We start from the raw sequence: 14,173 nt of genomic DNA on the forward strand, positions 1-14,173 counted from the left end.
CCCGCCCTGCTCTACTGGAATCCAAAACAGAGCACTCAGTGGCACGTTACCCAACGCCCAACACAGGAGGAGAGTACAGGCAGCAATAACACCTCACTAAAAACGTAGAAGCACACATGAGCAATTACGGAAAAATTTAAGCTTTTGTCTTCAATACATTCCCATGAAACAAATCCAGTGCTCTGGTCAGACAATGTGTCCCCGCACAGAGGAAAACTGACTCCTCTGTAATCTAAACACACACTTTAAAATAAACACGGCACTATTGTGTGTTTGTATAAGAGGCTACATGAAGGAACACTGCTTAAACGCACTGGTACTTACATGGATCACTCATGCATGAAGTGATGCTACCCTTAATTTACATTAACCTATCCCTGACCCTTATGGACATAACAATGTTATTCTTTATAAAACATAACACAGGTTAGAAGACTGATCCCAGCTTAAAGGCAAAGTTGTGAATTCTAACTGACAACATGTTTGTCTCTCATTATAAAGTCTGACTGTTCCCAATTCCAAATTCCAAACAGATATTTATATAAATGAAACAAAAGCAAAACTCACCATTGTTATCGGCCACCTTCCTCAGCGCTGAAACGATGGCATCAGAAGGAACACGAGGACTCTCCACATATTTGGGCTTCCTGATTGGACCTGGTAGCACGGATGGAAGATACAGGGAGAATCAGAGCGAGGAAAGGGAGAGAGAGGAAAAGAAATGCAAAAGAGGAGAGAACGAGAGAAACAGAGAGGGAGAGAAAGAGAGTTCTCACTGGATTAACGTGTTCCAGATGGGACTAGAGATGAGAGGCGGTGGTGTCTTAGTTGGACAGGCTTGGCTGCACTCTACAGCTCACAAACTCATCCACACACACACTCGGACACACACGCTCTCAGCAGACAGCTCCCTGCGCTGATAGCAGCTCTGGTCTGTCTGACAACCCAGAATATTCTCTGCCTGGCTGGAGACTCCCAGTAAAACACTGCTAGTCAGCTCTGGGAATGTAAACTACAGCAGGAAACCACAACAATTAGCCTCCTACTGAACTTTAAAAATGAGTGTTTAAACACAAACATTTACTTTTGGGAATCAGTTTAAAAAGACAAAAGAGTTTTCTTCTGCTTCTGGGAGCAGTCCCTTGAAAGTGTACCTGGAAATATGAATTAAGATGGTTAAAGTCCATGTGTCCTGCTATAAGCCAGATGATGTATCTGGCACAGTGGTACAGTTCTCTGAGCACTGTCTTTTGTCTTTAGTGAGGAGTTGAGGTTAGCTCGCTGCTCTGTTCCTTCTGCTCTCACCGTGACTGAATTAGAAAATCCCACAGCTCCACGGAGAAGGCTTGTTCACTGTGCCGAACTATAAGATGAACCACGGAGATACACACCCCGCTAGGGACACAGATTCTTTGGCAACATTTCTTCAATCTTTGTCTCTGCAAAACGATTAGCCCATGTTGTCTAGAACTTATTCTACAAACTGCCTTTTAGTGACCTAAATAGAGAAACTTTTCCTTAGAGTTACAGTATAATTGTTTGTAAATGCAGGAGATCCAGCAAAGACACTAGACTAAATACTAAGCCATGAAACAAACATCTCCCGAGACGCTGTTAACATTTCAAGTCGCCAGGTCAAGACTCATGAAAACAAACAAAACGTTGGCAAATTATAAAAAAAAAAAGAAAAAAAAAGAAAAGTGAAAGTATAACTTAGACCTTAGAAACAGCATTACTCCCTTAATGCCAGTCCTCTATGATACTCCAAATTTGACCTACTGTAACCAAATCCAATTCTCCTCAAGACTCCAGTTATCAGATGTCTGTATGTGTAACTCCAGTCATAACATAACTATTAGATGGGAGAGCCGAGATAACCATTTCCTATTACAACATTTGATAACAAGTCCCTCCCACCTTCAGAAAACCCCCTCTGAGTCGGATGGAACAAATTCTTAAACCACAGCTGTGATCTTGGCCACAGATAGTAAGAGTGGAGGTGAGGGGGAAAGAGGAGGGGGCTACAGCAGCAACCATGTGAGGGGGGAATTATCTGGAAGTGTCATTGCAACGAACCAAGCATGAGAGTCAAAGTCAGCTTGACGCACAGTGCCATCTATGGATATTCAACTTGAAATGCATATGGGGGACGGTGCTTTTGATCCCCGAGAAGAGCCTCTGCAACTGCAAACCGGGTGCTCTCTTGCTCGTTAGCAGAAGTCAAAAAATGAAGCCAATAAAATAACTCAAGGTTAAAGCCCAAAGCCAATTGCATTCTTCCGTCAGAGGAGCAGGAGGCGGAAGTCATAGTGTGTGGTAAAAATCGGATTTAAAAGGTGAGGATTGGTTTCGTTTTAAAGCATTATAATTGGAAGATGGGATTTCTTACACTTGAGGGGAGACTATTTGGAGTCTAAGGCTGAAGGAGGCTGATCTAGTAAGCATCTACAAAAGCTATCCATCGTATCCTGTTATTTAACAGACAAAGCCAAAAAGTCTCTCCTGAAAACCTCGATTCATCTGCGGATGGTCAGGCACAACCTATTACCCAGAAGTCACACGGCTCCAATTAGAGAGGAACTACAGAGACAGGGAGAGCTGTGTGTGAGACACACTAAGTTCAGGTGAATGTCTTGGCCATGAAGTGCACTGCCAAATATACTCTGCATTTCATCTAAAAACAACGGGGCATAGTTTGAGTAATTTAAACCATATGCCTAGATTCGGATGGGGTTTACACAGAGTGCCATGAGGAACACAGGATCCACAAATAACAAACATGTGGCTGGCTATCAAGGGTCATTTTAGACAACATCTGAGGGCTGATAATACAGGGGAGAGGCAAAAGGTCCTTCAGAAAGACTCTGATGTCTGAGCATCAGCTTGTGACAGACAAAGTACACAGGGGTTTCTTTTCCATTCAAAATCTAATGTCATGATTTAACAGGGTGCCATTACCGCTCTGCCCTTCTTGATGGAAGCACTGACGGATGAACAATTGCAGTTTATAACAGGCATGAAAAGGTCGCAGCGATGGAAGTGTCAGATGTATGACCCTTGAAGGACAATGAGAGAGACAGACATGAGGCGTGTCTTTAATCAGAGATGGATGAAAATCCAGAAAGTTGATACATTTACATACAACAGCATAGAAAACAAGATGGTTCCAATTGAGAGGGTCTGATATGGTGCAATTCTAGAGTAATTTTACACCAATGTTTAATGCTGTATTTGTGTTTCTGAGTTTACTATTCCTGTAACATATGCTTACTCAATATGTATTGTCTGAGGGATCCACCAAAAACTCTTGATCACAAGGTTAATCAAGAGTACTGTTTTACTTGCAGCAGAGATGTTTCATTGTCACATTCAGGGTACAGTAAATATATGTGTAAATGTGTATACTGTATATGCTAAATACACAAGAGGGAAAGCAAACAAACAAAAATAGGAAATGGTTGCCAGAGGAAAAACCCAGAAGAAGAGTTTCCCTAGGGTAAAGCAGCCAGGCGAGCTGTGACTGCCGAGGACTCGCCAGTATTCACTGTGAGATGCAGGAATCCATGAGCAGCAAGCTATCACTCAGCACATGAACACACACACATACCAAACAGTGGAATACCTATGACCAGCAACTCACAATGTCAAGTCAAAGCCAGTGAAAGAGAGGGTTGTTCATGGCTATAGGAAGTGATCAAGGAGTTTTCCCAGCATTCTTAAAGCTGGACTCTGACTTCTTCACATTTCAACTTTTCAATAAGACAGTGTGCACTCTTTGTGCTGCAAAGGAAATGAAAGCCATCTCACAACAACCCTTCTTTATGTTCCAAAATGTCATTCTTCGACTCAAAAGTACATGAATACATTAGACTGGTATTCGGGGGGACTGCAATTCAAAATCAGTTACCAGCGGTACGTGTTGAACGAATTATGGAGAGAATTAAATATACTTTCTTTTTAAAAGCTGTACCAATGTTTCAATTATTGCTAAAACGCTAATAATGTCGTCCTTTATAAGGCCTGGTGCTTTGTTAGATTAAAATACAAATGCTAATTGTTATGATTCATTCCCTTTTCATGGCCTGACATAATGCCATTATCCTCTTCTGGGTAATGCAATGCCTGCACTGCACCACAAAGAGAGAGTGGTAATCTTTTTTAAACACTACATGTTTAATAGTCATGACTAATCTCACACATGCTGTTTCAAAAGCTGGTATGAATTATGTATTAAGACTCCACTGTGCACATGGTCATACATTTTCAAAAGGTACAAGCAACAACATCTGAAGCAAGGTTAAGTAAGCTATCATTTGTACTCTCTCTGACCATTTACAATCAGGAATGACACACTCATTTATCATATAAGCAGCATCCTACACTGACTGAAGAAGAAGAAGAACTTTTCACTAGGTGCTCATCAGAGAAGCCTTTCAAAGGAGTCCTGCAGCATCACAAGGTATGTTACCGCTCGGCCTTCAGAACGGCATCAATATTCCCTCAGGGCTGTCTGCTAACTCTCAATACCCCGGAGTTGACTTCAGGAGAGCTCACCTCAAAGCGGCTACAAGAAGAGATGTTCTATCCTCTTGACAGAACTGCACAATAAATTGCACTCATCTGGCAAAGTAGGAAAGGATGCTTTTGGATGAACATTGAATTTGTCCCGTTAATTCGCGTGGCATGATAATAAGACTTATTTTAAATAAATAAAACTTGGAAAAAATGTAAAGTTAAGTATATATTTTCAAAAAGTTAAAAGGATAGCTGTTTATTTTGTAGAAAATGAGTTACAGTTATAAGGGATATTGTCATTTTGTTTCCAATGACACAAGTCACTGTTGGACGTGGTGGTTTCAGTTTAAGAAGACACTCTCTGATCTGCCCTTTTCAAATCTGTCTATAATAAAGCCTCAAGTGGCCCAACATTTATAAATAAGAAACAAATGAAAAATAAGACAATTCTTGAACTTGTCCTTGCTGTCATTACGAACACTCAGTAAAAACACAAGTCACTGTTAAAATTCTCAAGTGTTCCACCAAATGACTTTGTGTCGTTTTATGTGGTTTAGCTGTGAAAGAAACAAAAATATCCTCAAAAAACAGACTTTTCCCAAAATGGCTTAAGTACTTTAGGGCCACAAGCAAAAGATACATTGTCAAGACTTTACAGTGACTTAAAAAGCTAACAACCACTCATGTTTAGCATTCAGCTCGCTCTAGGTGAACAGTGTAGCTAACGCTGCCATAAAAAAACAAAGGAGGAGATAAGCATCCTGGCATCAGACCACTGTCACTGAATGTAGTGACCTGATCCTATTGCGCACACAAGTTAAAAGCTGTAGGGTGGTTTCAGCTGCAGATAGCTTTTTCAGGTAGGCATATTATCTCCCAAAACTAAGCAGCATTTTGTATCCTGATTAACTAGCACCATCAGGGTCACCAGACTGCATGAAAAAAAGCATTTCATTTGATAGGGAGATGTCACAGTGAACTGTGCTCTCCGGTGGTGAATTGCAGACCTGCCTCACTGATAGATAATTTAATCAGCCTCGGAACCACCGAATGCGAAAGCTGCCATCAAAGAAAAATCCACTTAACTAATTTTAATATACACAACAGCCGACCAGAGACAATCCCCCCCATGGCCTGATTCCGGATAAAGCAATTAAAATGATACACCGCCCATGACAGCCATAAATCAATATGAATTGCTGTTTTATGATCCTCTTGCAGGCTGGCAGGGAGGCAGAGCATGTGGCCAACAGTTTTGTCTCATGACTACAAAAAGGTCATACATCTATTATACATACTTTGGCAGAATCACCTCTGTGTTTCACCACCTCATATTTCACAGGATGCAATAGGGTTTTACATATTTTGTGGGTGTATAGTTGTGGACATGTGAGCTTTTCAGAAGTGTCATTTTTCACACACATGCAACTCAATCAAACAGTGCAACCTTGAAAGCAACAGATGCTTTTAATCTTCCAAAGGAACAGTAACGTATTACAACCAGAGGAGGTCACTGTGTAGATACCCAGGAGACTGTCAGAGGTAGCTCAGGGAGTTTCTAACCTTATAAAAAAACGAATTTACTGTGTCATCAACATTATTCTACGCACTAAAGAGTAAGGTTCAAGTTTTTCAATTCCTGATCTTTGAACTGCCCTGGGCTGGAGAAAGATGGGTTCATTCTGGCAACATTCTTGCAGTAAACATCCGTCCCGGGGCCTTCAGGGGGCCTGTAAACTATTAAGACTATAAAGCCTAGGTGCTGCTCAACACATGTCAGGGTGCAGTGTTTCATGGTTAAGCTCTGAGCTTAGCTGATCAAAGCTGTGGCACTCAACGCCACCAGGACTTTGTGGCTCAGGCATCCGTCACACTCCTAATTAACTCAATGTTTCTCTGTTGTCCCCTGTGAAGTTTGCAGGAAAAGAATAACCGCTAACTTTGAGTCTTCCTAACTGCGATAGATTATTGTGTCAGGAAATGAAGCCAGTCGAGCAAGAAAATGCTTTTCAGAATCTGTGAAACCACTTCCCCCTCAAAGACATCAGGGGCGGCTGGATGGGAAGGAGAATAAAATCGATGAGTAAATGGATGACTTGATGGACAATCTGTATGTAGGAATAAACCAGTGTAGTATGAATTAAGAAAAAACACTAACGAAGAGACGCCTTTTTGTAAACTTCAGTCAAATGTATGCATGATGTTGTAACTGTACCTAACTTTCCTGTATATAACTGCAATATAAAATACATTCTTATGTACTTCAGGGATGATAGCATGGATGCAGATTTTGTCTTTTTTGTGCAGTTAATTGTATTTTTAGAGACATTTCATATCCATAAAAAGAAATGGGCTGACTCCAAACCACATTTTGTACATTTCTATCAAGAATTTAAACAATATATTAGCACTATTAAAAACATTAGGAATAAGAAGGCAATAAAAACTAATCCAAAGTAGCAAAATGTATTTTTATTTCCTTTTTTTGTTTATTTACTGAATGTAATGTATTTTTATGTTGTATGTCTGCCCCTGGACTTTGTCTGTTGTATGTCAAATATATGATGTTCATGTATGACAATTGAATAGATGAATAAAAAAATAATATAAAAATAAAAAACTGGAATATATTGTCTCACTCATTTAAACAGAGGTGTGTCTTACACTGGCTATGCTTTGTTGTTTCTGTGGCTCAGCATGATGAGAAAATGCCACATTTTGACCCATGTTGTTTTCGTCGCAGAGCTGAGACATTTCCTGCAGTATGTGTTTATTAACTGGAGGTGTGAAGTCTCCCCCGGCGGGTTTTTACAGTTACCTGTGAGGACAGTGGAGCAAAGCCTACAAACCATCCCCCAACCCTCTCTCCCTGGTCGTCCTCCATGACATCCTATCTAGTCAGTCCATTTTTTCCATGCCTCAGAGCACCCCAAGGGGGAATATGCCATTAATGAGTGTTCCCCTTCCCGTGTCCTCGGGGGGCCTTTTCACCTTGACAAACCGAGCCTCATCTCTTCATCTCTTGCTCTTTCCTTCATGTCTGTAAATGTATATTTCATCGACACTCTCTTTGATGGGTTGAAACCCCTACGGTACGTTTAAGATTTGTTTAACTTGAGTTGGGGATAAGGGCATGAAAATCGACTTGGCTATTATAAGCTGTATTTGCCTTAGTTTTATTTATTTTTCTAAACTAGGAATTGAACCTACTGTAATTGAGCAACTACATTTTAATTACTGCTTCACATTATCAGGACTTCAAGCTTTCTTTCTTCACAGTTTGCTTTCTCCAAAAAAAACGATTTGGATAAGAACACCACCGAAAAAATCATCCCAACCTGTAGTAGTTAAAATGATGATGTTGTATTTTATATTAGAAATCTAAACTGACCTAAACCTAAATCTTAAAAATGGAGTTGAACAGAGAAAGGAGAATTGCGTAAGAGAGGTGAACTTGAACACAAGTTTGCACAAGGATTAAACTATACTACCCCCTTTCCACCACTTCATCTTTACACTAAACAGACCAAAGCTGTAACCACTCTAAACAAAGGCTAGATAGCCCACAGATGAGTGCCACATGTGAGTGGGGCCACCTTGACCACTTAAAGGATTTCTCTCCTCTTTGCCAAGTCTCAGGAATACAAAGACTCAGGTTGAGACAAGTTCAGCTACAAAAAGGTGTCCCCTGCTTTGAAGCACCCCACAGCTGCTGACAGGAACATTCTCAACATGGTGGATAGAAGGAGCCGGGGAGGACTGACAATAAGATCCAGTGTAAACACACGCCCATTACCAGCAAGAGTAGAGTAAACACTCCGTGTGGATGTAGAGACCTCTACATCTGAGCAGGGTGATCAAATACAAGGATGAAGTGACAGCAGCCCTCTGTAAGCAGTCTGTGGCTATCATTATTACTTTATCCCCTAGGTGATGCAGCAGTGTTTTAAGGTTGAGAGGGAACATCATTCCTTGAGCATTGTCAGATGTTCAACAATCCTACAAAAGCACCTGGAGGTAGACAGGAAAGGAATTTTTACAGGACGCCCATAGAGACAAATGAAGCCCCCACCGTGAGACTGATATAGTGAATAAAGATTCAGAGTAACTCAAATTGCAGCACATAGGTTTGTTTGGTACAGAACAGAAGTATTTGGTTTTTAGAGTCATTTACACAACAGCAATATAACAACAACATAAAGGTGTGTGTCTATAAAGTGTGGGGAGAGTTTCATTTGATATCTTGACAACATATCACTACTCTCACCACCGTTGTATATTGTATGATGACTATCACCGCTTTTCTTATCATTATTATCTATTTGGGGGATGTATAGACATGGCCAGAACCAGCGTCTCTACTTTTGGTAACCATGGTGATAAATCCCACAGAAGATAGTGTAATAGAAAAGACTGTTCTTTAAGCTGCTGCACATGCTATCTCTTTATTGTGAACAATATAAGAAGAAGAAAAGACGCTTGAGCCCAGAAATAAAATGGCTGGACGGACAATCATGTAAAAACAAAATATATATATTTACAAACAGTACCTGGTGATCTCTTGCTCGGGCGTAAGGGCATCATGTAGGACTGTCGTGGCAGGAGAGGGGAGGATGGAAGGGACATGGACACTCCCTTGGCGAGGCTTAATCTGAAAACATCGTCAGGGACGTTAGGGTGCCCGCCGCCCGGCCCCTGGAGTAGAGGGTTGGTCTCCAGTGGGAATCTTCTTTGGGCACTGTGGCTGTGAACATCACCTGTTGAGGAGAACCACTTTGTTACAAATAGGTTTGTATCACTCTTGTAATGATATAAGGTCAGGCAGAGTGCTTACATGTTACATTTTCCAATTCAAAACCACACACTTATGTCAGCTTATCTTTTTTAACTTTTGTGCTTTCTGGTTGTTTGTGTAGAGCAGAGTTTTGGGGGCTAAAGGAAATAAAGCCTGAACTTTTGAAACCTGATTAGACCAAATGATGCTATTATGGTACAATGTTATTAAAACTCAGAACTATTGAACAAAGTACTAATGCGTGTTACATGAATGTACCGCACACTAATCCTCAGAAGGACTTTGCAATGTTTTAAGAACTTAACAAACATATGTCTGAGGAAACAATTTCAGCCCGCTAGACGACTTATTTTCTATTCACTTACAACCCAACAATAACCCATAATAAAGTGTAGTATTCTGACCTAACAAGATGATTTATGTTAAATACAAGGACATTTAAAGTGAGAATTGTGTTTTATGATGATATAGTATGTATATAAAACATGAGAGGAAAGCTTGCCACCATGTATCTATTGCAGAAAGCAGTTAGGATGCAAGTTTTTGAGTAATAATGTAGATAAACAGACATATCATAGCATCTTCAGGTGAACTTTTGGTCGATTTATCAAAAGAGTTCCCAATAACTTTCTACATCCATATAGATTCAAGGTATTAGTTGACTTTTATGCAACCATGTTACAAAGGCAGGTGCCACACATAGGCTTGCAGAACAATCAGCTTATCAGCAGGGATAAGGATGGCTTTCAGCAAGCAGTAGAGTGGTCTCTTACTGGGATTTCCTGTTATGTTTGGTTATGTTAAAACATTGAACAGGCATCTACTAGGGATGAGCATTTTCAACCAAAAATGTCATAATCGCCAAAACTAGGGTAAGCAGCGTAAACAGTTCACTTCCTTGGCACAACTGAGGTGCCCTTGAGCTACAGGCCTACGCGTGAAATTATTACAATAACAGATTTTACAGTTCTTCTTTCTCTTCTCGTCCTCCTGGTGCAAAACAATGCACATCATGCGATCAGGGGGCATATTTAAGCCGTCAATACACTGCCCACTGTTTTGGTGTTAGAGCAGCTGACCTGATTGCAAACACTCCTGCATCTGTCACTGCCTCTCCACAAGGTTATATATTTGTTCAGCCCTACCTCCATTCCAGCATCCATCTACATCTTGCAGGATTGCTATCAAATATTCAGAAACAAGTTTATACTCCGACTATTAGTACAGTGAACAAATGTCAGAGATAAGTATATTGATAGGTTGCTAAGGCCGCACACAAGCATGACCAGTATAGGTGGGAAAAAGCAGAGAAGACCTGGATCCTTGAACACACAGGGCCACATAATGTTTATTTAAACCCAGGGTCATGGGCCAGTGAGCATTTCTCATGCCATGGGGGCACATGATAGGGACATCCAGTTAGTGGAGTAAATAAATAAGGCTGTGTCATTGACCACCGAGATAAGATAACATGTATTTCAATCAGGAGAGACGATTTGATGTAAGAGTACATATTTATTGCCAGAATACACATGAATGTAAAGGAGTTTTGGCAATTGGCCCCGTTGTGCAGGAATATCATTCGGAAAGGGAGAACCGATCCGATGAAATCCCCCGGGGTCTAGACACTGGTGGTGGTGAACGGATGGCTGGGGTCGGTCTGAAGAGGAGTGGCTTAGCTTGACCCTGGGTTCAGAGGGATGGGAGGTGAAGAAGGGTGGAGGAGGGTTGCGCCGATTCACCTGGAATGAGAGCTGTCAGAGGGGAGAGCGGATTTAAAAGGTTTAGCGGAGCGCTATGATAGGCTTGTGAGAATAGAGCGAAGTGATTGGTTAAGCTGGGGAGTGAAGCCCCCGATCACTTATTGAGAGGAGAGAGAGTAGTAACCCATGTTACTACTCTCTCTCCTCTCAATAAGTGATCGGGGGCTTCACTCCCCAGCTTAACCAATCACTTCGCTCTATTCTCACAAGCCTATCATAGCGCTCCGCNACACATCCCACATATCCCTTTATCTGACCTGCAGTCGGACGCACACACCTCCCTAAGGACCATTAAAAGTGTCAATGTGGATGCCTTTGGGTGAACCGGCCTTGATTAAGTGACCTTTGGCCCTTCACAGGTTTTTCCACGACTGAAGGCAAGCAGAGGTGTCATTGCAACCTTTCTGCTTCCTGTCTCTGGCATTCTTCTTTGTTTAGGAGCCCTTTAAAACACAGAACAGCTTTGTGTCCCCTGTGGTGTGATGGAGGCGTGGAGAAATTGGTTCTCTGTTTCTGATTAGACTGCAGCCCGACAACACTCATTCCCCGGAAGAGAGAAACAGGATGCTAATAGTAGCGAGTCTTTAGTGATTTCTACAAACCTCTGACTGCAGACAGGCTGCTTCCCAAGCAGCACGGTCCTGAAAACAGAACCAAAGCTAATTGTCATTACTGTGGTTCACCACATCTGCAGTTTTGATTTAACTGGCTCTGCTGACGTATGTTCTGTATTATTAGTTAGGTATTACATGTTATCTTGAGGTTGATAATTCATACAGTTTCATTTGTGGCGATGATGAGTGAGCAACTTTGATGCCGCAGAATAGACGACTTTGCCATTTGCTGGCTCCATGGCTAAAATGTTTTTTCCATTCAGGTTTGGTTCTCAGTAAAGCAGAACCTGTTTTTACCATCTAGGGCTTGGACTCCACTCAGCAAACTAGTAGCCAGGTTAAGTAATTTGCAAGCCTTGAGTGAAGTCATGTGTAGAGACTGTGGGGAGCTATTTCCTATCTTAATAGGTGAGACAGAAGAAGGTCGGGAATATCTAGTTCTAGACGTACGTTTTCCAGAAGAGAAAGTCAACCATTGGAACCATTGCAAGTGTAGGACACAGGGCCACCTTAAGAGAAATCTGCTGGCTTAAATTGCAAGCTATGCTATTTCTCGACAACTGGATTGTTTTGCACAGCAGTTTAAAAGTTCTCTTCTGTTTTTAATTCTTAGATGGTGTTTTTACTTGGGAAGCAACAAAAGTATGCTTTCAAATCAGAGTCAGCATGAAATGTGGATGTTTTGTTGACTCCTAAGTGCAGCATAATTGACTCAACATGTGGAGAGCTGTTGTAAATATCTATTTAGAAAATGTGATTAAGAGACAATTATTTATACATTTTGAGGTTTTTCCTTCAAGCCAAGCCTTGATAGTTTAGGCAGATGCAGCTTCTAGAAACTGTTATCTTCCAGGAGTGACATGGATCCTATTGGGTTCTTTAAACTGCAGTGTGTTTGAGTCTGGCTGAAATATTGTCCTTTCCTGTAGTGTTGATTTTAACTTGTTATGCTCACTGTAATGGACGTCTTCTGTTTAGCCAACAAACTGTGACAATCTTATCTTATCTAATCATCTTTAAAATAAGCATCATGTAAACAACCATGACCCCAGCTGCTGGGGAGTGTTACAAACTAATGACACTTGCCTGTGAATGAGTGAATTCATCAAATGAGTTTGATGATACATTTGCTTCCCTAGCACCGATGCATACTTAGCTAGGAACAGCCACCCAGTGTGCTACCTGTTCTTAGAGAAATAAAGCTCAGCGTAAGTTCAACCAGGAAGACCTTCTTACTCATTCATTCACTAAATTCCATGTTACTACTCTCTCTCCTCTCAATAAGTGATCGGGGGCTTCACTCCCCAGCTTAACCAATCACTTCGCTCTATTCTCACAAGCCTATCATAGCGCTCCGCTAAACCTTTTAAATCCGCTCTCCCCTCTGACAGCTCTCATTCCAGGTGAATCGGCGCAAATGGTAGTGCAAACAAACCTTCTTCGTGTACGATAAATCTAACCTCAAAGATGTCCAATTCCGACTATTCCGAGGACGAACTCTTCCAGGAGGATGTCGATCCCGACCCCGACGTTCCGCCTGAGGCAGCTTCCTATTCCCCAAGCTACTGGCGCTCGAGCACCCGCGTGGGTTCCCGCAGCAGCTCACATACAGCAGAGGCAGATCTCCTCACTCTACAACTGGAGCAGCAGGGCATTTCCCCAACCCCAGGTCTTACTCTCTCCCAGCTTCGCGAACTCTCAGATCAAGCAGCAGGCGTTGTTCCCCAGCTCACGCCAGCAGCTCCAGCCAGCCCCCCCGACAGACCGGGTCGCGGGTGCGGCCGCGGGGGTAAGAGGACAAGGAAGTCGCCCCATCCAGGAGCTCATCTGTCCAAAAAGACAACTTCCTCCCAGGCTCGCCCCATCGCTGACCAGCCCGGAAGCACCTTAAACCAGCCCGGGCCAACCGATAACAACTTGGCCAACACCCTGCAATCCCTGGGCAAATCCATGCAACAAATCGACGCTCGCCTTCTTGAGGTCTTTGGAAAATGCATTCAGGCCAGAGCCTCCACTTCATCAACTCATGCGACTTTCCTGCCATGGTCGCCGCCGGGTGCTAATGTCCGGTTCGGCCCCTACCTTCCGCTCACGAGTGTAGCCCTGCTCATCCCTGGCTTTCTGGCCCTCCCAGCCCCCTTCCGGTAGGCCTTAGATTCCCAAAGGCGGCTAATTTTCCCCCTGGCTTCGATAAAAATACTCTGATGGTGGAGGACCATACCTGAGGTCAGCCTCATCCTGCCGTTCCTCCGGACTCGTGACAAATCCATCGCCCACAGGGGGAAGCATCACGGCCTATTTCAAGGCAGCAGACACCCGCTCACCAGAGACTCTCCATAGGGCATCCTGGTCGCTTTCTGGATCCGCGTGACTCATTGCTCCGATGCTACCCGGAAAGGAGGGCCAAGAGCTAGATGTCCTGTCTCGTCGTGATTGGAGACTTTTTTCCTGAAATGCCGGCGAAAAAAGGTATTTACTCTTTACCA

The 14,173-nt window shown here is 42.4% G+C and overlaps 1 protein-coding gene across 1 annotated transcript in view; it reads right to left on the reverse strand.

Moving 5' to 3' along the window:
- Positions 1 to 567: 567 nt before the first annotated feature.
- The window catches only part of LOC104954416 (protein TANC1-like), a gene marked incomplete at its 3' end in the record, with an annotated part of 40,370 nt that continues 26,764 nt past the window's right edge, over positions 568 to 14,173 (reverse strand). Inside the window, exons 3-4 of the mRNA XM_010781520.1 lie at positions 9,066 to 9,272; positions 568 to 657 (exon numbers count right to left, since the gene is read on the reverse strand). Coding sequence (XP_010779822.1) covers positions 568 to 657; positions 9,066 to 9,272 — 297 coding nt within the window. The remainder of the gene's footprint in view (positions 658 to 9,065; positions 9,273 to 14,173) is intronic.

This window comes from Notothenia coriiceps, unplaced genomic scaffold (assembly GCF_000735185.1).
Source record: "Notothenia coriiceps isolate Sejong01 unplaced genomic scaffold, NC01 NC01_scaffold00023276, whole genome shotgun sequence".
Classification (NCBI taxonomy): Eukaryota; Metazoa; Chordata; class Actinopteri; order Perciformes; family Nototheniidae; genus Notothenia; species Notothenia coriiceps.